General features: G+C 47.7%; 1 protein-coding gene across 1 annotated transcript; it reads right to left on the bottom strand.

The window, feature by feature from the left end:
• Positions 1-750: 750 nt before the first annotated feature.
• MTURN (maturin, neural progenitor differentiation regulator homolog) lies at positions 751-27,805 on the bottom strand. Its single transcript, XM_006736841.3, has 3 exons — positions 27,415-27,805; positions 18,072-18,194; positions 751-6,156 (listed from the first exon to the last, which is right to left on the bottom strand). Exons 1-3 carry the CDS (start codon positions 27,574-27,576, stop codon positions 6,046-6,048), a joined length of 396 nt encoding a protein of 131 aa, XP_006736904.1. The 5' UTR covers positions 27,577-27,805; the 3' UTR covers positions 751-6,045.

A 27,805-nucleotide genomic window follows, 5' to 3' on the forward strand; every position in this document is an offset into this window, starting at 1 on the left:
CAAAGAAATTCCCCCAGAAGAAAGGCTTTGTCTGGGGAAGATCATGCCACCACCCTGCTGAAGCCAGAATCTTTGATGAGTGAGGCTCGGAAGGCTTGCACACAGCCCACCATTCGGGTCCAATCTCTGACGAGAGCCACGTCCCAAACCGAGAACCACCAATGACGGTAGGTAACACACACACAAACCTCTATGCTGCGTCTGCTAAGGCAATCTCAAATCTCATCTAACAATCTGCGGAGACCTATTCATTTGGGGAAAGAAACTTGTTCTTAATCAAATAATGGGACTTACCACCAACTCCTGATTTATTCTTTAGATGCCACTGTTTACTGAATAACAATCACTGGGAGGACAGTTATGGGGAAACTGTGTCACACTGCCACAGAGTGACCACAGCTTTCTAACTGGTGCCACAGAATGCACATGGCACCTCCCTATGGGAGAAAAAATAGGCTCCTCATATACACACCTCAAGTACTGGTTTGAAGGAAGGCTGGGAAATCACTCACTAGCAGCCACATCAGAACAGATATGTGAATGTCTTCAATTACTAACATTTGAACCATGTCAGTGGTTCCCGAAACGACCTCCTCCCTCTCTCCCCCCCTGGCCGCCCCCACCCCCAACCCCAACACAGACAACCGCAGAACTAGCTGGCGGTCCGCATTCTCTGTCCCTCGTTTGTATCCCATGAGACACCCTCTGGACCAAACACTGTGGACGGAGTAAAAAAGAGGCAAACATCACCAGAGTTTGGAAGGCTCTTTAATAGCAAGCGTATGGTAATTACATTGGTGGATGAGATCCTCACTCTCTGGGGAGGGAGGATGGAGCAGATGTGGACAGGATTCAGTTTAGGATTTACACTGTTTGAGGCATCTAAAACAAAGGGCAACAATTTTTTTGGCAACCCATTTCACAGTTTTGTCATTTACAAGAGATTTCTTGGAAAGGAAATATAAAGGCAAAGAAAACATCCACACCCTGCATGAAACATTTTTGCCTAAGGAAAAAGAACCCCAAAACTGTTCCTTGATTCTGCTTCTCACATGGATGGCTCAACTCTGCTCTCATACACAAACGAAGGCTGGCTCACAGATCGTTTCCAATTTTCCCAAGAACTGACAATTTGCTTTCTCCTCTAGAAAGGTGACGTGTGTACGCAGGACTGCTGCGTCTTTATCTGCCTGGCTATCAGAAGGTACTCAGAGTAAAAAATGTAAAAAATGACTCTTAAGAAACAAAAACAAAAGAAAGAACCAGGGAAAGGCAGTTGTGCAAAGAACAGACTATCTGCTTTCTCGGTGGGCCTGAATCACTTGAATACAGTTCTTAGTAAATGAAGTGTTTATTTTGATGAGGCTTGGCGCTTGCCTTCAACGGCTTGGGTCTATTCAGCCACACAATGCCGTAAATGAGGCTTCTAACATGTGATGCTCATGGGTCCTCTATTTTTGTAATACAAATTTAAATAAAAATATCAACGACACCATCTTATTTAACAATTTACCCAGGGGGACGGGAGCTATAGATATTTACCACGGACCCCACGTTGCCATGGACACCAGAGGCTACGGGCATCCCGGCAAGTTGTAGATGTTCTAAATAACATCTAAAAGACTGCAGCCTTTCAGGTCATACCTGGTGTCACAAAACCAAGATAACTAATTGGCTCTTTGTGGAAGAGGATTCATGTTTCATTCAAAAAAAAAATAAAAAATAAAAATGTTAGGCTTCTCTGGTAATCTGAAGACTAGCAGGCAGAGCCCCTCTTTGGGGTTGACAGTCGCTATAGGGAAGAGGGATCTGTGATCCACTTGAGTTTTAACTGTGCTCTTTCTACAGCCCTGAAGCAAGTGGAGTAGGCGGGCTCTGCCGCCCAGACCCCGAGGGCATTCCTGACCCATGGCCTCAACCACACTGAGAGCAAGATCAAGTCTGGTTCACCTGCCACCTGCCAGGTGATTGGAGCCCGCAGATGTGGTCGCACTTGGGAAAGACGGGCTTCTCTGGCCGACAGCGGGTTTACTGAGGGAAACCACACCAGATTTGCGGGACACCTGCTGTGTCCTTGGCTGTGGGGCATCTGTAGAGCCACAAATCCATCCCCAACACGGGCCTTGCCTCTCAACGTGCAGGCAGCCCCTTTGAGGAAAGCCAGCTCCTAGCGGAACAGCCGTGAAAACAGTTCTCCTGTCGCGTACATAATACCTGTCTTCCGGCTTCTTTTTTTCTCTCTTTTTTAAAAGAATTAGACCCTAACTCTCCCATTCTCCCTTTCTCATCTCCTCCCACCCCAGAGTAAGTCCTGCCTATTCCTATTCCTGCCTCTTGAACCGTGGGAAATCAGATTTGTTCATATCAGTTTCCCAACTTGTGAATTTTAATATGCAAGGTAGATTTCTAAAATATAAATTCCAGCGATGCTCTGGAAGCATAGCTCCCCGAGGTCCACACACTTTGTGCTCTTATGAGACAGACACAATCTTTAGAGATGTCGCTGTGCTGGAGGAAAAGTTTCCATTTGTATGTGAAAAATGACAGTAGCCATGAGAGGAGAGAAATTTTTCACTTAAGGACCCCGGAAACCTAATTCTGGCACCAGGACACAGGGAAAATTTCTAAATATGAGACTTCTCATGTTCTAGTCATATAAAAAAAAGAAAAAAACCCAAAGTCCTACGTACTGCTACGAGCCTGGGAGACGTGAGTGTAACAGAGCCGGAGTGGTGGCGGGTGTCGTGTGGGGTCCCACCTCGCTCCCTAACTCATCCTCCGGTTCCCCAAAGTGTGCTCAGTATGACTCTCAGGCAGAGCCAGTGACTAGGCGGCCATAAGAAAAATGTCTCTGTGATTCACTCAAACCCAGGATCAAGGTTTGGTAAGGTTATCACAGGCAGGACTTCACGGCTGGCCCACAGGGATCAACAGGCCATCAGTCATCCCCCTCCCCCCAACGTTCACACACACTCACACGCTCTCGCGCACACACACAGTCTCTCTCTTTCACTCCTCGTTCTCTCTCCTGGATGACATGACAGAAAGTCAAAGTACTCCTCTTTCACTCTCTCCCAGCTCTTCTTCATGCAAACTCACTCCACTTCCAAAGCCGCAGTCTGTCGGGGCACAAGGGAAAGCCACGCCTTCAGCAGACAGAGCTTGCACCTCTGCGACAAGTCTGCCTCTGCATCTCTGAGGCCTGACATTGTCCTCCGCCTAAGGAACCGGAAGTCATCAGCCCCTCAGGATCAGGCTCGAGGGGGTCCGGACACTCACAGACCAGCAGAAACATATTCTAAGGTAGTCCTGTGGCCAGCATGCTCAGGACTGCCTCCCGGCAAGATTCAAAACGTATTTCCTTCTCCTTTCCCTAAAAGTTTCCTTGACTGTTGCTCTTAGTACACACACACCATAAGGCAGGTATGGAACGACAGTGGTGAAAGCAGGAAGGGCAAACAGCCCTTGTTTCAGGGGAGCTGGGGGACTTGCCCAAGGTCACGCAGTCCCTGGTAGAGCCAGGGCTGGAACCCAAGTCTCTCTCCCAACTCCCGGGGCCATGCTCTTCCCACCGCACCACACTGCCTCTTTGTAAGTGTTTATCTGTTTGTGAAAGTCAGGAATTTGTCAAACCACGGAACCTCTTCCCAAACAACGCCGGCTGCCGGCTGCCCGCCTCACTGCCCATGGGAGGGGGGAAGCTCTGCGCCAGGCGAGCTTTAAGGCCGCACACAAGCCGAACAGCGAACCCACGGCCGGTGCGAGGGAGCGCGGGCACGGGCATGTGCCGCAGCAAGGGCAGCCGGGGCGGTGCACCGTCAGAAAACAAGGAAGTTTTGGAGGAAACGGTGCGATTTGCTAATGCCTTCTGGGGTTTTGCCATGAAAGTAAGCAACACACAGTACTGTTATCCTCAACCCCTGGGGCAGAAAAAAGACGAGATTTCTCCTCAGCCCACTGAATGGCTGAGTTGATCTCAGTTCAATCTTTATAAATAGAACATTAACATAATAATACCAAAATGCATTTGGTCAAAGCCTAAACGCTTTTTCATAAAATACATTTTATATTAATGTCCGTTCCATTTGCAAACATATGTAAATTGAGCTTTTAAGCCTCTATGTATAAAATTCCAGTTTACCTTCAAATGGAGCAAGCTAGTCAAGCTTCTTCATCCCAGTGGCAGAAGTCATTCTTTCAGCCTATTGTGTTAAAACAGAGGTTACCAAACCCGAGTGCTATCTACAGAATGCAGCTCACAACTACCTGCGCTCAGGTACGGAGCCAATGGGGACACAGGCAAGGGAGCAAAGCACAGAATATGCTCACCCCGCTGGATGAAACATCAAGGTTTGCGGTGGGAATAGGCTACTCGGAAGGAAATTCATTTCACTTGAAATTAACCTTCAATACGCTTTGCCAAGAAAAGAAAAAATGTGGGTATTGAAGCATGGATGGAAACCACTGTACGTTCCCCACCATGACTTAAAACGCCAGTACCCTGTTCTACCACAAGTAGCCACACTCTCCATGGCACCAATCAATCAAGCAGAAAATGGAGAGATCACCAGGTTAATACTGACATGCCTGGAAGATACACAAGACTCCCAGAAACTCTGTGCCCGCTGCTGCTGTTTTTTTGTTGTTTTTTTTTAAAGTCCCAAACTATGACAACCTAACAGGCATGTGTATGCATGTTAAAAACATTCCCGCCCCAGATGCTATGTTTAGTCAAGGGTTGTGAAAGAGGCATTCCGCTTTGAGAGATCCAGAAGGGTCCAAGAAAATGAATACTTTAAATAATTCCACGTTAGCATTACAAAGGACTTCCCTTGTAAGTATTTGTTGGCTAAGTAATGACAACAGTGTTTCCAATTATTAAGTAGCTGTTTCTGTGAGTTGTCTTAGTATTTTGATCATTGAAACTTCCCATTTGAACCAAGCTAACCCACGACTGCAAGATTCCCACTTTCATATCGCTTTAAAAATTCACTACAGTTAGGTCCCTCCAAGGACTTGATTACAGTTTTTTAAATAAATTATACAGTGGGATCCTTTTCTTGACCTTTTTTTTTTTTAAGGAATAAAAGACAAATTAAGAAATTAAAGAATTCCATCATATGTTTGAAAAAATTTTATCCTGGTTTATTTCCCCCATTAAATTTATCTATGGCTTCAAAGTTTAAGTGGCACTTGGATTCTGAATGTTTTCATGATTTAACAAGTTGCCATCCGGTTATAAAGAGAGAATGTAAATGTTTCATTTCATATGTGGGACAGTTTATAGAGATTTTAAAGAAATCAATCATTCATCACCCCATTGATATTTTCCACTATTAGATTTCAAAAGAGGCTTTGGAATTAGCATGTTTTAAAACAACTGAACATGCAAAGTAATGTTTATACTAACCATGAACCAGCTGCTATCTATCCAGGTAACTTAGTAATGGCAGAACACTTCAACAAAGGCTTCTCTGCCTCTCTTCCCCTCTTCATCCAAAGCTAAGTGATTATCCTTTTCTGCCCTTGTATTTGCACTTGTGCCGTTTAATGACTAGATATTAAAACTCATGCTTTATAAGCAAATTCCTTCACTCATGGACATTTAAAAAGTACATAAAAAGTGCAGACTGCATTTCTTCTCTGTCATGCTTTCCCTCAATAATGTCACCTTTGAGGACTCAAAACATATCCTTAATACATTCAGAGTTCTCTACATTCGAGTCAGGTAATGTTAGTTCTCCAACACAAACTCAAGAGAGAACAGTCAGCCACAAAATGGACTCTAAATTCAAAATGGCAAAGGCTACCGAGACAACCCCATAGAAACCCACTGAAACGGGAGTAAAATTCAGGTCACTTCTGAGCAAAGCTCATCCCAGATATTTTGCGGTCAATAAAAAGGTACCTAGTTTTAATTTGGATGCTGGGAGTCAGACGTCCTGTTTCGAAGTGCTAATGCAAAAATGCTAACCCAGGAACACGCAACCCCACCTCAGGTACCAGGGGGTTCACTCTCCTTCTCAGGTGGGAGTCCTCAGAAGGTTACTGCTGACTGACCCCCATTTGGTGGTGGTCTGCTTCGGGCTCCTCCTCTTCCACATCTGCACTGTACTCTTCAAACGCATCATCGTCTGCATCCGGAAGCCCCAGTAACTAGAGGAGAGAGAAGAGAACCAGCCATGAGTGCCAAATGGCCCGTGGGCAGCAAGATAACCAAAGACATCGGATCTAAATTCAACAGCATTTAACAGGACTTAGCACAGCAGCTGTGGATTTCCCACGGGAGTCAACCATCCCTACAACTATTTTTATGAACATATTAGATGGGAAATGTCAATCCTTCAATGGATTGGTGCCCAAAGGGCCAGGTTTTATTGGGGAGCCTGGAGACTCTCTACTTTTAAGTATCAAAACATGGCACCACAGACCACCAACGTAGAATAATATAATATGTACGCGCACACACACACACACACACACACGGGATGTCAGCCGTAGTACAATGAACAGTACTGACTGTTCCATCAAGATGTCAAAAATCTATCCCCCTCTATATTTTCTTCCCAAAAAACATGTGCTGCTAGTATTTATAACACATATGTAAAAATGTGAAAACCACTGAAATGTTTAATTTTTTGGTTAAATTACAGTGCATCTGTAAAATGGGATCTTATATACCTATTTAAAATAGAATTTTGAGTAATTTGATATAAAAACATGCTCATAAGTGTAAAAAGAGCATGGTAAAAACTGCATTTTCATTACGATACAGATTTTCTTAAAATTTATACACAGCTCCATAGCAAAAAAGACTTCGAATGAGATACATCCAAATTTTAAGAGTATTGATTCAGGCAGCGTGGTTATGGGTAAATTTTTTCCTTTTTATCTTTTTGTAAAATTTTCCAAAGGCTCTTTAATTATCATCGGGGAAATTCACAACAAATACCCAGGAAACATTTTCTTAAAGCACTGATTGGTCTTTGCTTGGAAACGAAGTGCCGTTTGCTGGGCCCGATCAATATGAATGAAAAGCCAGCTCCTCCATCCGATTTAGTCTGCGCGTGGCCCTGACATTCTCACATGGTGGCCCCCTCGACTGGTCACTTTCAGGCAACTTCACTGAATGGCCCTGGGACCCAAGCTAACTGCCTGAAGCCCCTACAGTAAGATGGACCATTCTGTTTGCTTTGCATTGCCTCCCCAGTGCCCTGCGACCCCTCCCCTTCTTCCCATCCCCTGCCCAAATGCTGACATGAGGAAACCCTAGGTCCCAATCGAAATAATGCTTTTCCCTTGAAGTTCTCCAACCCCAACTCCTGCGGGTCTCCCAGAGCCCTATGAACACACTCCGGACAAGATCATCTGCCAGGCCCTTGGTCATATTCTACATGGGGCCTGGCAAGCCAGGCATGACCAGCTGTAGACACACGCTTTCCCCTTCGAGCCCAGAGGACCGCAGCTGTCTCAAAGGGCCACTGTTGACTCGGAGAGGTGGGGAGGGAGGAGCGCATCTCCGCTAGCCTGGACAGTGTGGAGCAATCTCGTGTGTGCTTGGGGGAAGCGAGAAGCCCCTTTCTCCTCCTGCTGTCACCCTCTCACATCTTGGTGGAATGAGCACAAGATAACATTCGTCTCTGAAGAGAGAGAAAAGATGGCTACAACGAACACAGATGGCGAGTATTTTGATGTTCCATTTTTTATCTGAAGAGCTGCTTGGTGACACAGCAAGGTGAAAGTGTCGAATGAGTGATGATATTCAAATTGCTGATAAAACAAGAAATATTGTTGCCCCTACCGAGAACACCAGAATCACCTAGATGCCAACAGAGGACGCATTAATTCAACAATAAATGTGACTCCTCACTGCACTGAAGGGATACCCCTTAAAAGAGGAATGGCCAATGGGTTCCCTCTCACTTAACAGATCTGAGGGGTAGCGGCTGTCTGGAGCCCTGGGTTGAGGATTCCAAGGCTCAGTGGTCAATTCGCCATGCAGCCATGGGTAAAGAGAGGACAGTCGAGGCACACATCTACACAACTGCCGTCCTGTCCTAAAGACACATACCACTGGTTATTCTTTTTCATGATACACTTGAGTAATTCACACGGGCCCCAACCATAGGTACCCCTCAACACCCTTCCTCTCCTTGGCTTAGGGTGCTCTGTAGAAGAGATCCCAGTCAGCCAAGTATGAAACCATTACCACTTCTCTTCTGCCTAGCTCCCCACCTTCCCTTTGCTGTGAACCCAAAGCACATAGTTTCAGGTCTAGAGCATCAGCACGTGTAAGGCCCTTCCCTGGGATGCGATTTCCAGAACTGCCCACTCCTGACCCTTCCAGGAGGACGAAAGAACAGAAGCAGTTCTCTCTGGCCTTCCCCACTTCCAAGGCATCATAGTGCAGGGTCTGCAGACTCACTGAGAGGCTGTGTGGAAAAGGCACTGGACCCGGTATCCAGAAGCCAGGGCTCTAGTTGGGGACCTCTGCCAAGCCACTCCCTTTGCTGAGCCTCAGCATCCCTCTCTGTAAAGTGGGAACCATGACACCTGCTCTATGTCCAGAGAAACTACGGAGAGGAAATGAGAAAGTGAATGTGGCCATGGGCTGCAAGCTGTAGAGCCTTAGGTGAATTCGTGAGTTAGGTCCTATTATCTTGGCTTCTCGTTTTAAAGCACAGCAGTTCAGTTGTTCAAGGGGAGACGGCCTCCAGCCCCTGCCTCTCCCTCTCCCTTCGACTGTGCTGCTTTTGAACAAGCTCACTGTTAATCAGTATACAACAAGCAGGAAGAGGAGTAAGAAACTCAACTCTATTAGCCTCCTCACTTGATTCTCAGACTTACAGCCAGCGTGCCATTCAACTGATCAACCTGGTCATACTTCAGATTTAATAATGATAGTTAATATTGGTTATGTTACTGTCTGCTAGGCACAGAGTTAGGCAGCCTTACATATACTAATTCCGTTAGTCTTCATGACAGCCCTATGGGGTAGGTATTATCCCCCTATTACAGATAAGACCTAGCGAGGCTGCGTAAGTTGCATAGAGTCCCTTAGCGTCAGAGCCAGAATTCAAACCCAGGCCATCAGATCACAGACTACAACCTCACCCACCAGGTACCCGGGAGATTCCTTTCCAGCTGCCAGGGCTGTTCCTACAGCTGGAGGCTTCAATGTCTTCTACTGAGTAACACACCCTTTAAAAAATTCAATGCGCAACGTTAATGTCTACATTTAAAGTATGTACAATTGAGAAAAGCACAGAGGAGAACAGAAAAAGCACTAGAACTATAATTTGCCTGGGATTGCAAAGAATACTATACAGACAAGTAATAACCCAGCATTCCCACCTCTGTCTTTAGTCCCATCTATGGCAGGTTAAGTTGACATTTAACTTCTGGATCCATTTTTTTTTTTTTTTAAAGTAGGCTCCACACCCAGCGTGGAACCCAACGTGGGGCTTGAACTCACAACCCTGAGATCAAGACCTGAGCTGAGATCAAGAGTCAGATGCTTAACTGACTGAGCCACCCAGGCGCTCTTGGATCCAAATTTTTAAGAGTCAAGAAGATATGCCAAACACAGGAATACAGACAGACTGGTAAGGATTCTGGGGTTCTTGCTTTTACTGCATGTATACATTCTTATAAAGAAAAGGATACAGGCCAAGAAATCCTATCTGATATACTTAAATTACTTTAATAGTCATAATCATTAATTCTGTTCAGTAAAATTTTTTCACTTGACTGGAAAATCTTTATGCTAACCCTGAACAATGGTGTTGACATTTCCAGGGGTTTGCTGTGCATGAAGGTGCCTTTGGGCAACTTATGATCACATAAAAACTTCTGGGGCCCATCCACCCAAACAGGGTTGTACTTGAAAGGTAGAAATGCCAATGCTTGAGAATGAAAGTTCTTTAGACCCAGGAGAATATCAGTGATCTTCAGGACTCACTCCAGGTCTTTGAGAAAGTGGGGTAAACTAGCTGAGGACACATTTAGTTGGCATTTCGCATCTGCTGTCTCCAAAGGTGGCCCTCGCTCAGCACAGGGAGCTAGAGTGTGTCTATGGAAGAAAGGGAGAGGACGTCTCTGCTTTGGAGGGCACAATTAGCTAGGGTGCTTTTAGCAAGTGTCTTATGACTTCAGAGGTCCCTGGAAGCTCCTTCCAGAGGACTCCTTGGAGCACTTTACTATGTATGTGATTCACCCAGAGATCTACTTACAATGTAGATTGTGATTCAGCTGGTCTCAGGCGGGACCTGAGATTCTGCATTTCTAGCAAGCTCCCAGGTGATGGGGATACACTGGTCCAAAAACATACTCTGGATATTAAGTATTACCCTAGAGCTTTGGGGAATTTGCCACTGTTTATCTTAATGATCAATGATGCTGGGGGTACCAAGAAACCTACAACGAGATCCTGGTCAGTCAGTCCGAAAAAAAGGAGAAAAAAGGGGTAGGTGGCAAGATGGATATAAGACCCAAATGGGCAAGACGAGTAAGTACTCTCTTACTTTCAGGAGCCATTGTATTTCCTAAAATACACACATGTTTGAAATTTCATACGTGAGCAGAAAACAAAAGCTATGATAAGCTTATCAACATTCAATGTCTTTTACTAAAACCCACATGAGTGCATAATCTTTTCTTATCAGACTTTCTGACCCATTGGGGCAGCTTCCCACAGGTGGATTCTTTCTCTTCTTCCAGGCTCTTAACCAGACGATAAGAGTAGAAGCAAGAACTGGACTTTTTCTGGGTCACAAAGGGTTTTCCTGTGGGGTTTAATCCCTGGTTCCTCACCCATTACTGGTAAACTGAAAATATTAATCTTGCTCAGGCCTATGAGCTAGAACTAGGGGAATTTTGCTGGTAGAAAGAAGTGTCTGTTTTTTGAGAGAAAAAACATGGAGCTGGAACAGCAACCCCAGGGAGGGGACCAGGGTCAAAGAGAGCAAGAAAACATGGGGAACCATGGGCTCTAACTCCACGTAGGGCCATCAAAGCAACATCAACCGAACAGCACACAATGTTATTATAACAGATGCCTCACGACCCTAATGTCCACAGCGCTAGTAAGAGGAGGAGGAGTAATAGTCCAAGATAAAATAAAATAAAATAAAGCTTTGAGAGAAACTGAAAGGGCAATGATAAGGTTCGATTCTGCAGCTCAACTGGAAACAGTGAGCTCTCTCTTCTCTTGTGAACTGTTTTTTAACGAGGGGAAGCCTTTCAGTTGTCAGTAAATAAAAGATATGAAAACACTGAGGAAAAAAATAAATGGCACAATCACCATTAGTTAGATCCATAACCGCTATTTTATTACCTAGCTCAATCATGTGATGACCAGCAATTGTCAACCAAGGGCCACTTAAACAAGAAAAATGTAAGACTCCAGTGATTCTCCAGTTCGCATTTATCAAGGCTCTTGATGGGTGTCTCTGAGGCCTTTACTGGTTGCATGTCAGGGAGAAACCTGCCCACTCACGGATGCCAGCGACAGCCTGCTCGGCGCTGTCATTTACATACAGGTACGTTTGGATAGGACGTTCCAGCAGGAACGAGGTCCAAGCTGGGAGGCCCCTGGAGGAGGAGCCAAAGGTGTGTCCCTCTGGGAGGGAAGCTGCCCGGCTGCATCCAGAGTCATGAATTCACCCAGGGAACCAGAAATTGAGACGAACCTCAGCAGTGTGAACGGGCTCTGATAGTCCTTTGCACTCTTAGTCTGCTTTTGAAGCTCCGCAAGAATCCACAAGACAGCAAGACAGGCATGACCCCCGTTTTAAAGATGGGGACACTGAGGTCAAGTGACCTGCTGGAGGCCACAAGGGCAGGGGAGCCCGACAGGCCAGGGCAGGGCTGAGCCACCTTCCCCCACCCAGGGGGCATCTCTGAGGACTCTGAGCCCCGGAGCCATGATGGGCCCTTCTGGACTTCCTTCTTGGCCAGCTCTCCTCCCCTCTGAGCCCGTCTGGATCCTGCCATGTCTCCAGGTCTCAGCTTCTCAGGAAGCCACTGCCCGGCACTTTGCTCCTCGGTGAGCCCACTCACATCTGATATTCCTAGCCCTTCTTTTTTTTTTTTAAAGATTTTATTTATTATTGATTTGACAGAGAGAGACAGGCAGAGAGGGAACACAAGCAGGGGGAGTGGGAGAGGGAGAAGCAGGCTTCCTGCGGAGCAGAGAGCCCGATGCGGGGCTCGATCCCAGGACCCCGGGACCATGACCTGAGCCGAAGGCAGACGCTTAATGACTGAGCCACCCAGGCGCCCCCCTAGCCCTTCTTACACACTGTAGACAATATAGGTTTGAAAAAAAACACAACATAGTTTCTGATACTGTTTTCTGTGACAACACTGAACATTTAGGAAATACAGAAAAGAAGAAAAAAAGTATCAGCCGTAAGCCCGTCGCCCAGAGGCTCTTTGCTCATATGCCCCTCTAGGGGATGGTTGCTTCTGTCCTCTCTGCAGCACCAGCCTCTAACCAGCGAGGTGCATGGATGAGGTACTGAATGTGGATGTTTATTATTTTGCCAAAACCAGTGTTGATAAACTTCTGCCTATAATACCCCAATAATACTTCCTTAAAAATCCCTTACCTTAGCTGGATGCTTCTGTTGAAATCATGTGTTGAAATCACATGTTGAAAGCGTGTGTGGAAATCACTTAGCAATTGTTTTCTCTCTCCAACAAAAATCTAAGAGTCCTGCAAAAGGTTTCACTAAGGCCTACTCACTTCCCAACAGTATTTTGCCTCGTGTGCTCATCCCGTCCAGATCACTGCCAGCATTCATTCAGTGCTGAGCCTGTGTAGTGTACTAAGTACTTGACAAGAACCACATCACCTGATCTTCATAGATCCCTGAGGGAACGATCATCATTTGTCTCCTAATTATACAAGTGAAGAAAATGAGAAACAGAGAGGTTAAGTAACTTGGCTAAGGTCACACAGCCAGCAAGTGCCAGAGCGGCCTGCCCACCAAGCTTGGGTTCCTCAACATGTAATATCCTGAGCCTCCACAACTAGGTAAAGAGACTACCAACAACACCCTGCGGTACAAGGTCACTAACGTCCTCTTAGGAAATATTTCCCCAAAGTGGAGTAAGCACAGCGGGGAATGGAACTCCTTTGCTAATTCTGCACAGTATCTAGGAGAGTGTCTGGACTCTGCCTTGTAACACGTATGTTTTCGCGGCTGTCTCTCCCACCAGAAAGTCAGCTCCTCGAGGGCAAGAACTGGGCACTGCATCCTGCTCCTCACTCTCCAAAGTGGTGTTTGGCAAATAGCAAATGATCAATATATTTTGTTGAAAATGGAATGAAGAAATAGTGAAAAAAGAGGAGGAGTGAGATGGAGAAAAAGGAAAAGAAAAACCTTTTTTGCTTTTCAAATCCAACAACAGATTTCTTTATGTGTCGGGGGAGGACTCTGACTGTGATACTGCTCGTTTCGGTGGGGGGAAGGCACACACGAGAGGAGAAGGGGGAAAGCACAGTGTGCAAAGTTGGGCAAGCCCTTGTGCTGGATCTTCTTCTTCTTTTTTTTTTTTTTTTAAGATTTTATTTATTTATTTGAGAGAGAGAGAGCACAAGCGGGGTGAGGGGTGAGGGAGAAGCAGGCTCCCCGCTGAGCAGGGAGCCGGATGCGGGGCTCGATCTCAGGACCCTGGGATCATGACATGAGCTGATGGCAGACGCTTAACGACTGAGCCACCCAGGTGCCCCTCTGGGTCTTATTTCTAAACACAAAGCTCCCTTACATGAAACCAACAGACAAATAGCAGCAGTGGGAGGAACCACACCCGTGAATGGAGGAGAGCGGGGAAAGTTTCCTGTGGACCTCCAGCAGAAGGTCCTTGTTGTGGGCTGTCATGCTCCTCGAATCATCCAACCTGGGGCACATCCTGGCTGAGGGAAACCCAAAGCCCTGCCTGCACTTCACCTTGCCCGGCCCTCCCACCCGCCTCTCCCTGAGGGGCAAAATAGCCCAGCCAGAGGGCGCCTGGCACATTATCAACTCCCCCACCAGAGGGGCGCTGTACCGGGGAGCCTCCTCTCCTGGGGAGCACAGCCCTGCCTAGAATGTCAGGCTCTGCTCTAGAAGGGGACCCTGGAAGTCCGACATCAGATCAAGTCTGTGTGTCTCCAGGGCACGCGGCAGCAGAATCTGAAAGAAAATGTTCAAACAACCCACTTGCGTTCAGCTATGCACCTGGATTTTCTTGGACTGCATTCATTTCTTTCCCTCTCCGTGTGGCTGCCTGGCTGCCGAAACGCGGCCAGGTCTTCTTGGTAAAGAAAAACAGCAAAACGAGTTCTGGAGGGAGCTCGCCTTCTCCAATGAGGCCAATTCTGTAGGAATTTTGCTTGCCATCCAGGAGAAGGGGCGCAGGAAGAAAACCAGGTGGTGGGGCCATGAATGCAACCCCCATGAGGACACCAGCTGCAAAGTGGATCTCATTGGCGAATAGATTTTTTTTCTGGTTAAGACTTGAGGGGTTCAATTTTTCTTTTAAGATTTTATTTATTTATTTGAGAGAGAGAGAGTGAGCAGGAGGAGAGAGAATCTGAAGCCGACTCCCCACTGAGCACAGAGCCTTGCGGGGGGGCGGGGGGGCTACATCCCAGGACCACAAGATCATGACCTGAGCCAAAATCAAGTGGGATGCTTAACCGACTGAGCCACGAGGTGCTCCTGGGGGGGTTCAATTTTTTTTAAATTTTGCCTACTTTGGGGGCTCCTGGGTGGCTCAGTCGTTAAGCATCTGCCTTCGGCTCAGGTCATGATCCCAGGGTCCTGGGATCGAGCCTGATGTTGGGCTCCCTGCTCCGCAGGAAGCCTGCTTCTCCCTCTCCCACGCCCCCTGCTTGTGTTCCCTCTCTCGCTGTGTCTCTCTCTGTGAAGGAACTAAATAAAATCTTTAAAAAAAAATTTGCCTACTTTGATATCTCTGCTTGGATGTCTAATAGGCATTTCTGACAGTGACGTGCCCCAAACCAAGCTCCTGGTAGTATGGGCGCCCAACTATTCCTTTTGCAGCCTCCCCCATCTCAGTAAAGGACAGCACCATTCCCTTCATTGCGCGGGCAAGGAACTCTGGATCATCCTTGCCTTCTTTTTCTCACTCCCCACTTGTAGCCCCGCCAGCAAGTCCAGAGTCTGACCCCTTCATTCCACCTTCACTGTGACCCTCATCCTCTCACCTGTGCGACCCAACGGCCTCCGCACTGGTCCCCTGCTCCCACCCGCCCCTTGCTGCCTATTCTCAACTGGTCACGGGGGAGCTTTTCAAAATGTGAAGTCAGATACCTCTGGCTTTTTTTTTTTTTTTTAGATTTTATTTATTTGGGAGAGAGCAGGAGCGGAGGAAGGGGCAGAGGGAGAGAGAGAAGCAGACTCCCCGCCAAGCAGGGAGCCCACCACGGGGCTTGATCTCAGGACCATGAGATCATGACATGAGCCAAAGGCAGATGCTTAACCGACTGAGTTACCCAGGCACCCCAAGCCGGATCCCTCTTGCACTCAAACTCCTCCGATGGCTCCCGTCACACCAGAGTAAAACCTAAATCCTTCTGTGACCTGCAAACCCCTGAAATACCTCAGGCTCCTCTCTTGCTCTTCCCTACCACCCTTCCACTCGGGCCACATAAGCCCCTCCTTATTCCCTGAACACTGATTTCTTCTCCCCACCCACCTCCGCCCCCCTCCCAGCCTTTGTATTTGCTGTTCTCTCTACCTGGAAAGCTCTCCCCTAGATTTCCTCATGATTCACGCTTCAAGTCATACTCAAATGTGAACTTCACAGTGAAGCTTCCTCTGGTCTCCTAATAAAAAAATCCAGTACCTCTGACACTCCTTACTGCCTTACCCCGACTTACCCATTTTTTCTCCTTGGCACTTATCACTAATACTTTATGTGCTGGACTTATTTACCTTGTTCCCCCACCGCCACTAGAATATAAGGATAAGATTTTCATCTGTTTGAATTAAGTGCTGGAACAGAGTAGTCGGGTACACATAAATATATATGGAATGCATGAAGGATAGATCAGTACTTTTCAGTCACGAGTCTGTTCTGAATGAGCCAAGCAGGCTTAGAAAATTAAGAAAGAAAAAACAAATTGGCTAGACAAATGATACAGATCAGAGAGAGTGAGAAAAGCCACTGAAATTCTATTTCTTGTAATGGTGGATTGAGTGATTGGGACCAACTCTTGCTCAGAGAACTAAAAAAGCTGGATTAAATGTGAAAAATGCCTTCTTAAATATATTGAAGAATTAGAACCTAGAGAGGTAAACATAAAAAGCTGCTTTTGTCCTGAGAGCATCTGTTGACCTAGAAAGAAACAGCTAGAAACTTTACTGCATTCCTGGCCTACTCTAAGAGCTAGGGGGACCAAAGTCAAACCCAGGGTCTTCCAAAGGAGCACACCGTGATAAGCCATCCCCACTTTAAGCTGAGATCCCAAAGACCTCTTATTGTCTGAATGTTTGTGTCCCTGCAAAATTCACATGTTAAAATCCTAACCCTTGAGGGGACAGTATTAGGAGGTGGGATCTTTGGGAGGTGATTAGGTCATGAATGTGGAGCCCACATGAACGGGATTAGTGTTCTTATAAAACAGGCCCTAGAGACATCTCCCTCTCCTTCCACCATGTGAGGTTACAGCGAACAGACAGCTGTCTGTCTATGAAGTGGGCCCTTACTGGACACCAAATCTACTGGCACCTTGATCTTGGGACTTCCCAGCCTCTGCACCTGTGAGAAATAAATGGCTGTTGTTTATAAGCCACTCAGTCTCTGATAGTTTGTTACAGCAGCCTAAATGGACTAATAAGACAGCTCTCAGGACAAGGATGGACTAGAAAGCAGATGTGCAGCCTGGTTTTTCATCACCTGGAGAGTTCTAAGAACCACATGTCTTAAATTGTTTGAAGGTGATCTCAGGCTGATAGGGCCTCCCAAGCCCCAGCAGAAACAGATCAAGATCCCCTCTGGAGGAAGGTACCATCATCTCAGACTTCGATTTACTCCTAAATACACATTTTCAAATACTATAACCAGTACACAGAGATAATCCAAGACGCAAAGAGACCAGATACCAAGAGTAAGAGCCAGCTGAAACAAAAGGCAACGAAACAGACTTACAAACCTTAAAATACTGGAATGTCAGATAGTCTCTCACACGACCATGCAATCATGCCCACTATGTTCAGAGCACTGAAAGGCAAGCTTGAAAATTGCAACAGAGAAGTAGATACTCTTTTAAAAGATCTGAAAAAAAATTCTAGAGCGAGTATCATTGAAGGTGTAGAGAATTTATGGTGGGCAGGGAACTGAACTTGGAGGGGGGGCGGGGAGGAGTATCATGACACCAGTAATGTGACTTTACCTCCCAGTAAAGATAAAGGGAAATAGGTCATCTTCAAAATAGGGGTGAGAATTCACTTTACACGTTTTTCAGCTAGAATGAAAACAAACTGTCAGCTAGCCCCGGATATATAGATTCTTAAATCCTACACTGGGGTGGGGCGGAGGGGGGGTGGTGGGTGGCGGGCAGAAAGCAAGCTCTCTACTAGAGAGTTTATAAAAAGAGAGAAGAACACAACCAGTATCCACTTTCATCCTTCTCCGTACCCATAGACATGGAAGCACATCCTGTATATAGCCTTCCGGCAGCTCCCCAAATATAGGCCTCACTATGGTAAGAGAACCTCCACGGCGCTTCCAAGCATTCTGGCCTTAAGTCTACTGGACAAGAGCAGGAATACTCAGAAGTCTCATCAAGGCTGTCTGCTTCCCACCCTATCAGAGATTCTCAAGTGATGCTAGAAATAACCATCATTCCTGCAACAAACAGCTGTGTCACATCCCGTTCCCCCCTCCCTCCCCGCCCTCTCCCTCCTTCCCCTCGCTGCTATCTTTAAGCCACAAAGCAGACAAGAGAAAAACAGTTAGTCATCCCAGGTTTTGCCCACTTTCCCCACCGTCCCTGTAATTCTGAGCACAATCACTGTAGAAAACAAGATGGCTTTGGAAGCCAAGCAGGCACCTACAGGTCTGAAAGACTTGAAGACTTTTTCCAAGACTTCGTGGAGCGTCTTCTTGCCGCAGGAGGAGATGTAATCCTGTGCTAGCTGCAAGAAAGGCAGGCAGTCCTCGCTCTCGCTCCACACGTGCTATGTGCCCACAGCCAGGGGCGGGGGGAGGGGAGGAAAAAAAAAAAGACACACAGTCATTACCCTCAGTGTGAAATTCGAAAAGCCCAAAAGATTTTTTTTTTTTTTTGAATGACAGAAATTTGAAGGCCTCTGTTCCCAAGTAAAATTCTGATGCTCATTCTTGATTCGCTTGCATTGAAGGGGATGAGAAAATGCCTACCCCGTAGAAAATCCCTGTGCTTTCCATCCATAATCTCACCTGCTCAATTCTCCAGCAGATCTGCTCAGCAGTAGCAAAAAAGGCGGGGGGATCAATAGTCCCCCACCCACAATTTCCACAGTCCTTCTTGAGCTGGGTAAGGGGGATTTTAAAGCAGCAGGGAGGAAGAACCAAGAGCCTGCAGGATCTCTAACCTCGCTTTCAACTATAGCTGAGGGGTTAATTAAGCATAGTTTGTAACCACTAACTTGCAATGAGACATTCTTTACTCAGATGAGCCTGTGAGTGGGGGTGATGGTATATTTACTTTAAGATGAAATGAATGAAAACAAAACAAAAATGAAATGAATTTACAAGAACACCCAGAAAAGCCATTGCCGGGGTCATAGAGAAGCAAAGGCTCTCTGAAAGCTCACCTTCTTTACAAATGCTCCAAGAGGGCTTGCTTCCCAATGGTAACATGCACCAAGAGGAGACCGGTTTTAGGGTGTATTTTTTCTTAAGGCTAGACAAGGTTTGGTTTTTTTTGTTTGTTTGTTTTCCCGCATGAGGATATCTGTTTTAGCACCTCCTGAAGACCAGACAAGTCTCTCCCAAAATGTTCAAAGATCTGGAATAAGCCCAAGAAACAGGCTTGAGGGATCCCAAGTGCAGAACCCCCCCACCCGCCCGCTCGGCATCTCTGAGCTAGGGAGAGGCCCTGGGCTACCAGGGTAACGTCAGGGTATCCGACCGAGAGTCACTGTTTAGAGGGGACCAATCCATGACAGCTCCACCATTGGTGGAAAAGTGTAGTGGCGTGGGAGGGAGGAAGACAGCTGGCAAATTAAAGCAAGGAGCAGAAACGAGGCAGCAGGAGACGAGATCTATTTGGAGAAATAGTCTATGCCAAGCACGCCCTTGCTCCCTTCCATTAATACAATGATTAGGGCATCACCCTAGAAAGTTCTATGTCAATCACTCGAGAAACACATTTCACCTCCTTCCTTCTCCTTGGCAGCATTTCTAAGAACGGGACCTACAGACTTAAAATACTGCTCAGGTCCAAGAGACTACCTAGGTGCTAATGTGCCATTTCCCCCCCAAATTATCTGTGTTTTGTAGAAGTAAAGTTCCATTTCTGACACACGCACTGCTCTAATTCCAGCAGACTTCTGGAGGAACTTCTGCCCCGACCTAACAAAGATAACTTCTAGATTCCCTAACTTTAGACAATAGCTCAAACTCAATTCCCTATTAATTAGAGACCCTTACAGTTGTGGAGCCACCGAAATGCCACTTATGTAATAGTCTCTTACATTGTACAAAAGTGTAATAGCACAAAGTGCTTTTAGATCCATCACCACACTTCATTCTCAAGCGGCAGGGATTCAGCAAGAACAATAAAGTCCTGCTTTCATATAAGCTCTGCTCAGCACCCATTTTCGTGCTCACATTTTTTAAAGGTCCAGCATGTTTCAAATTCTTAACCAAGTGAAAGATGGGATTAATATCCAGCACCGCACAATAGAAAACTATAATCCTGCCTTTCCTAGGCCTGTAACTATTAGAGAAAAAGGAAAAAGTTCATTAAGTGCCTGGCACTGTGCCTGGCTGGCATGCAGTGGATGTTCAATAAATGGTGGGCGATGGGCGTAAGCACCCTCTCACCTCTTTTGTGTGGGCAGGAGAAGGGAGAGGAAGGGCATGGGCTGGCTTTCCACCTGCCCCAAGCCGAAGGGCACGTGGTGAGCAAATGAGACGCCTACTGTGATTTCACGGAGAACAGTGCCCAAGGCAACCTGAGTTCTAGTTCATTCACCAGTCGGTGTAGCTATGAGAACCTTGGATATCTACTTTTGAAAGTATATTTGGGCTTTAAATTACAAAGTAAACTAAGGAAAGTATATCACTCAGGCAACAGACTTGCCTCATATCCACTACTGCTTGGAAATCAGACAGGTTCTCTAAGTGTCTCTAGGGCATTTCTAACCTCGTGAGGAGAGTGTTCAGGCCACAATTTTCATTGCTCCGCCTCCGGAGTTGCTGACTTATGAATATATTTTGGAGCAGGAAGACTTACCACCTGCTAAAGAACCTTCTGTCTAGTCTGCCTAAATCTCCTTGATTTGGCTGTCTAACTCTCAGTTGCGTTGGTTTTGTGGGTTTAAAAAAGTTTTAAGCAAATCCCTGCCCCTATGATAACACAAGGGTGCGTGGGGTTTGGAGTCAGACCAACTCAGGTGCTCGTGGCCGCTTAAAGGACATCCCTTAGTTAATGCTAATTGTTTCATACCCACAGGAGCTCATCACAGAAAGTATTCAGGTTTATTTATTGAAACTGTTTCCTTCCGAAATGAATCAAGGCAGTCATTAAAGACCCATAAAAGACAAGGTAAGAGTCTGTAGTTGGGAAAATAAGGACAGAGAGAAAACAATGGAAGGAGAAGAATATAAAACCAAGTGAGATTAGGACCAACAGTGCCAGGGAAACAGGCCTGGCCCTTTGCTGTGGATGGGACACAGACTGCCTCTATGGCTTTCTACAGGCCTATGCAGAGAAGGAGGTTCCATCAGTGGCCCGAGGCAGTGCCCCCGGAAAAAACAGATGAGCTCTTCAGAACAGGCGATGGACTGAGGGTCATTTCTTAGGAAAAAGAGAGGGGCCCATTCTAAAACCCGGAGAGGGCAGACAGAATGTCTGGTGGCTGGGCTGATGCTCCTGAAAGCAGATCCTGGGGTCTAGTCTTAAACAAAGATAAATGGGTGATTGAAGACCCAGAACCCTGCACCACCGGGTGTGTCCACAATGACTCCGACTTGGAAATTCAACCAAACAGCCACTTTGGCCATGAAAAAACTATAGCAGAGGTCAGAGAACCTGTGCCTTTGAACAATGTAACTCTCTGGCAAATATAAATCTAGGTACAGAATGTATTGACTTTCCAACCATGCAGTGAGAGCTAAGGCACCTTATAATAGGAGGAATACCAAGGGAAGGCTTCTGAAGGAGAGGACAGCAGTGGTCCTCCAGCTTCAGCAAGCACCATAACACCCCCCCTTCCCCATCCCTCAATTTATTAAGACACAACTGCCAGGAGCAGGGCTAAGAATCTGCATTGCCAACCGGTTTCCGGGTGCTGCTCATGCTGCTGGTTTGGGGCCCACACTGTGAGAACCAGAACCAGAGCAGAACTTCGACGAATCATATTTGGGGGCGGGGATGAAAATCCCTGATGAGAACTTTGATTTTAGAACAGGCCATCTGTGGCCCTTCTGTCATTAAGTTGGACCAGAGTTTAGCATCAAAGTTTGTCCAGCTTAAGACATTAGAACCGTGGCATCTGCACACAGGAAAATGAACACCTTTCTGTTTTCTATAGTATAGATGAGAACACCCAGCTCATCCAAAAATGGTCTTAGACCACTATGGTAATTCAATCCTGCAAATATCTTTCTGAGCACAGTCTGTGTGCTCCTACTGTTCTAACACTTGCGGGCATGGCGCTCGGCTTCCTGGTGCTTAGGCCAGAGTGGGGGGTGGCTGGGGGGGCAAAGAACACACCTGTTTCTCCTCCCTGGACTCAGTCATCGGAGTGAAAATTCATTGCCAGGGGCCTCACTTTTCACTGTAGGACTGCCGTGTGGGGTTTCTGCCATCATTAGTACCGGGGAGTCGATTTTGAGTTAGTGTGGCTTAACCCAAAACTGACTGCTGTCCACTGAAGAGATGCTAAAAGAGAAAAGCTACACGCCATCTCATCCCCCCCAAAATACTTCTGCACAGGGTAAGAAGAGTGTGGCTGGCCATACCTATGACCTGCTCTTTGTGCCGGCCACTGATACGTTTTACCAAGGAGGAAACTGAAGCTCAGAGAGGTTAAGCAACTTGTCTGTGGTCACACAGAGAGCAAGGGGCAAAGCCAAGATATCAACAGAGGTGAGCACACATTCAACCTGAGCCTCAGCTCCTTCATTTGTAAGTCACAGAAAATAATAATACAGTGTGGTTAGCAAGATGATAGGGGATAGCCTACGGACTGCCTCTCATTTAGCAGGAGCCCAGAGTGCTTCTTCCCATCTGTTGAAATTCATATTAGCATAACTTCACTCTCCTCAGGATGACCACTTTATGAATATACTAAAGACATACGCTTTCCCCTAAAGAATCTCTATATGAATAACGCACAGCCATTGTGGTAAGCTTTACAGTTACCACGACCTCTCATTTAATCGCCACAATAATACCGTAATATAGGTATGATTATCCCCATTTGACATAGGAGGAAACTGAGGGTGAGTTTAAATTGGACAAGAAGGTGCTTTTTCTCCACTGTCCCACCACATGAGGTGATGCAATCTCATTTAGACAAGTTCTGTTTTCTTCTCCAAAATGAAAACGTTGTTATTTGGTCACATAGTTAAGAATAGAGACATGCCTAGAACAAAAATGGGGGGAAAATATATACAAATATATGTATACACACATTTAAAATTAAATCACATGGTCCTTCTATAAATAGAGCCTTTTTTCTTCAATAGAGTGACAACTGCTATCTTTGTTTTCACATCGAGGAGGGATAAACTGTACCAAATTTTAGATCCAAACATGTTTTTGACGGGTTGGCAGAAAAAATAGGACAATAAGGCAGCCCTCCCCTTCTCCAGTCATGAGCACCCAGGCGCCAGGGAGCCACAGGGCAGCGTTCTTGGTTTAGAACTCCTTTCTCCTGGCCTACGACAAGGACGGAAAGCAGCTGGTGCTGCCATGGCCAGGAGAGCTTGCACACGTGCCCGTCTGTCCAGCTGGTACCTTAGTGGATGCCAACACCCCACTCCTGCAGCCGGACGAAACCCTCCGGACCTTCTGTGTTGGCAGAAGGGAGCATGCCACCTGTCTGTGAGCTCTCGGCCCCTCCCTGTCGCACCTGTAGAGCAAGCCAGGGCTGGCTCTGTCCCCGACTGCCCAACAGAGAGGGCAAAGGCAGCTTCGTTTTATCCCAGGAGCTGACCTTGTGCACTGTCCATAGAGACAGGCCTGAATCAGGGCAGCAGTGCGGAAAGGGATGGTGTGAACAGGGTGGCCTGCGAGATGAGAAGAGGAAACAGTGCACAAGGGACCGAGGAGCTGCCAAAGTGGAAGGAAAATAAAAGGAAGCCCTTGTTCCCCAGGCCCTCTGGAGCTCCTGGCTTGACACTCTGCATGGTGCAAATGACAGGCCTCTGGGCTTGAGCTCAAGTCCTGGCTGTCATTTCTTAGAGGCATAGTCCTGGATAGATTCCCTTCAGTGGAGCCTGTTTCCTCACCTACAAAATGGGGTTCATACCTAACTCACAGACTTTTTGTGAGGCCCAATAAGAAGCCACCCTTGCAGCTGTCATTCCTGGGACGCTATGTTTTCAGTATAGGACTATGGTTCAAGTTGCTCTACTATTTATTAGCTATGGAAAAGTTAGTACACCTTGCTATGTGTCAGTTTCCTCATCTGTAAAATGGAGAAAATCACAGAGAGGACCTTGTAGGATTACTAAGATTAAACAAGCACATATACACAAAGTACCTACTGTATACACAAAGAACAGTGTCTGATACATAGTCAATTGCACATTAAGTGGTAGTTACTGTTCTTTGAAGCTGGCATTCTTGAAATTTAACATCTGCCTTCTTCACTATCATGGTGAAGGCATGGTGGTATGATAGTGACTTACACACATGGGCTGAGCACCTATCACGGGTCTGATACTACTCCAAGTTCTGGGATCCAGTGATAAATCAGACAGATAAGGCGATAGCTCTTATGAAGCTTACAGCCTCATGGGGAAGGCAGAAAACAAACAAGAGAGTATAAAGTACTAATGAGTGCTGTGATTTGAATAAAAGAGGGTGAGATGAGGGAATATGTGGTCAGGAAGTTTTCTCCCAGGCCTGAATGGCATAAAGGAGCTAGCCATGCGAAGATGTGGGGGAAGAATGTTCTAGGCACAGGGGACAGCAAATGCAAAGGCCCTGAGGCAGGAATGAGTTTGGCATGTCTGAGGACGAGAAAAATCAGCATGGCACAAACACAGTAAGCAAGGAGGAAGACTGGTCTAATATGAGGTCAGAGAGGTGGCAGGAGACAGACTGTGTGGGGGTTTGAAGCCAGGGCAAGGGCTCAGGTTTTAGGGTCAAAAGTTATAGGAAGTCAGTTTAGGTGAGGTGGAGAGTCATAGGTCATGACCTGGATTATATTTTAAATAGATCCAGAGTGATTGCTGTATGGAGACTGCCAGAGAGTCACTAATAACACCACCCCTATTTTAGGCACTGTTCTAAACAAGCCTGCTGGAAAGGTACTAATGTTATCATTCCCCTGTTTACAGATGTGGAAATCATGGCACAGAGGGATTAAAGAACTTTCCCCAGTGCACACAGTTAGACATGGGGGCTGGGGTGCAAGCCCACGTAGTCTGACCACTGTGCCACACTGCCCCTTAGATGGGGAGAATGGCCCCAGGAAAGTGAGGGCAGAGATCCTATTTATATTCTAGGTGGCCCTGGCCTGGTGCAAAGCAAGCCCTCAATAAATGTCTGATGAATAAATGAATGAATGAATGAGTCACGTGAAAACATTTTGTAAATTGAGAAAAGCTATGTAAATATTCTTATTGTTAATAAATCCTTCGGATTACGGGAGTTCCATTCATCTCAGATTTCTTCTAATACTTAACAGGATTTTCCTGGGAAAAGGAAAAGGACGGAGGCAGGACACTTACTTCATGCCTGAGTCCCTTTAACTAGGGGCAAATGGCAGCTTGACAAACCTGGCCTGGGACAGATCTGAGGAGAGATTTGGGCTAAGAAATCTCTGGTGGTTGGCATGCTGTCCATTATGGCCTCCAGAAACTTTAAGAATGTTCCAATCTACCCAAGGAATTACTTTTTCCTTCCATCCACTTTCTTCCTTATCTATTTCATTTAATTGTTAGAGAGTGAATATGTTCAAGCATTTTACTCACACAGGTGGGAAAACATTTAAAATATATTTTGTATGGCCTTGAAAAAAGTTGTGATATACATACTGTTTCTCAACAATGGTTCTCCATGGAGTAATTTTTTTGGGTATGTCTCCAGCAGTTCCAGTAAGAAGGCTGTGTGGAACTCTCCCCCATAAAATCCAGAACCTTGGGTGATTCTTCTCTATCTCACACAGTAAGGAGTGGGAAAGGCCACTTGGCAGACTAGGGTTAGGAGGGACTCCTAATCAAACCCTAATGTGGCAGTTAGTTGGACACTGGTGCCCTTTCCAGTATAACCCTGGGGTTTTCTCACATGTTTGCAGTGGAGTAAATCCCTTTTTAACGATCTCCCATTTCCCCCCAATAACAAATAACACTTATTTTAACTACAGGTAACAGTGTTCTTACATATATTTACAGTTTACTTGCTCTTCACAAGTCCCTGTGATGGAGGTGTTCTGATTAACCTCACTTTACAGGCGAGAAAATTGAGGCTCTTAAGAAAGACAGACAAGCTCTAAACTCTGGGGAAGCCCAGGTCTCTGAGGAACCTTTGCTGTTTTGCCCAGAGGTTAGGTGTTTTATCTATGGATCACCTGGGTGCTGGTATTATGCCCATTTTTTTGATGTGTAAACTGAGCTGCCGGAAGGCATCTGACCAGAGTCATACAGGCAGAACTCAAACCTGGCTGGCACCCAAGGCATCTCTCTTCTAGTGCCCCACTCTGGGGCCCAGGTGTGTTCTTCTCGTCTGTGGGGCTAGGGTGCCGGTGGTGGGACGGGCATGCCTTCCCGGCAAGTCACACACAAGCCTTCGTCTCTCGGGGGCCAAGGAAGGCGATCCTGCTGTCTCTCTAACTCCTCTGCGAACTTCCCGCGGCGGGCAGGGTTGCGCGGCGGCCAGGACCTGGGCCCGGCTTTGTCTCCCCCACCTGAGGGGCCAGCGCCAGGCCGCGCCTCGGCGCCGCCCCACCTCGGTCCGCAGGGGCGGCAGCAGCGCCAGATCCAGGTTCCAGCCGGCGACCACACAGTAACCCGAGCCCACAGCCGCCTCCATCTTACATTTGGGGGCCATTATTTTTTCCCCCGGCCTTACAAACACTTCATGGAGCGCCATCCTCGCCCATTCTGAGCACCTCCCACCCCAACTCCCCTGCCCGCCGCATCCCCTTCCTAAACTGCCAGCGCCAAGATCCCAAGTGGGCGCAGGATACAAAGTGGAAGAGGTGGACCCCGCAGTTCCTGGTCCCGGTCCCTCCCAGCTCGGGGCGGGAGTGGGGTGGGGGAGGGGGGTTCCCCTCATCTGGAAAAACCCGGGGGCTTCGCCAGGGCCTCGGCCGCCGCCTCCGCCGGACGGAACGTGCTCGGGCCCCGCGCACCTCGCTGGAAGCTCCCAGAGGAGCAATGGAAGCATAGGAGAGGGGGGGATAGGCGTGCCTGTGTGTGTGTGTGTGTGTGTGTGTGCACGCGCGCGCGCACGCGCGTGTGCGTTTTTAAGATCCGGGGTGTAATTCCGCAAAGAAGGTCCAGGAGATGGGGCATCGCTACTGTGGACCGAGGCTTTGTGTCCAAACCGGCAGCGCAGGGGATCACACGGGGGCGGGGGCTCTCCCGGGCGGGGACAACTCGAGGAGTTGTGTCTGCGCATCGGGAGGGGAACGGGATTCCTCACCCCGACGGGACGCCTGGGTGTAGGAAGCTCGAGACTCCGGGCCCTACGGGATGGTCCGTGCGCCCCGGCCCGGGCTGGTGAGCGGCGGGGACGCTCGGCAGAAGCTCCCTGCCGAGCACCAAGCACGGGCCGCAGGGTCGCGTCCCCGAAACAGCCCGCCCCAGTCCGGCTCCCGGGTTCTAAGGGCGCCCCTGCCCACCACCCCCCTCGGCCCCCCCCACCCCACGCAGCGCTGACACCGCCACGCCGGGCCGGTTACGCCTCCACCCCGCGCCCACAGCCTCCCCGGCGTGCGGCAGCTCGGGCGCAGGGAGGCGGCCAAGCGTCCACTCCCGCCCGCTGCAGCCGTCCCTCCCCCCGGCACTCACAAAATTGTCCCCGCAGCCGTTGTCCGGACACAGCACGTAGAAGGAGACGCCGGGGTCGGCGTAGAAATCCATCCTGCGCTCGGTCTCCTCGGTGGCGATGAGCTCGAAGGGCGTGTTGGAGCACCATTTCTCCGCAACGTCAGCCAGCTGCTGGAAATCCATCCTGGCCCGCCGCGCCCGCCGCTCGCTCAGCCTCCTCGCGCGCCGCCCGCCTCCCGCTCCCTCCGCCGCCCGCCCGCCCTCCTCTCTCCTCGGGCGCCCTCCTCCCGGGCGGGCAGCGCGCGGCTCTGCGGGCTCTCGGGCAGGCGGCGGGGCCGGACGGCGCGGCTCCCTCCGGTCCCGGGGCTCCTCCCGGCGGGGACTGTTTACATGCAGTGTGTACCGGGTGGGC

This window comes from Leptonychotes weddellii, chromosome 12 (genome assembly GCF_054177405.1).
Source record: "Leptonychotes weddellii isolate Sample4059 chromosome 12, ASM5417740v2, whole genome shotgun sequence".
Classification (NCBI taxonomy): domain Eukaryota; kingdom Metazoa; phylum Chordata; class Mammalia; order Carnivora; family Phocidae; genus Leptonychotes; species Leptonychotes weddellii.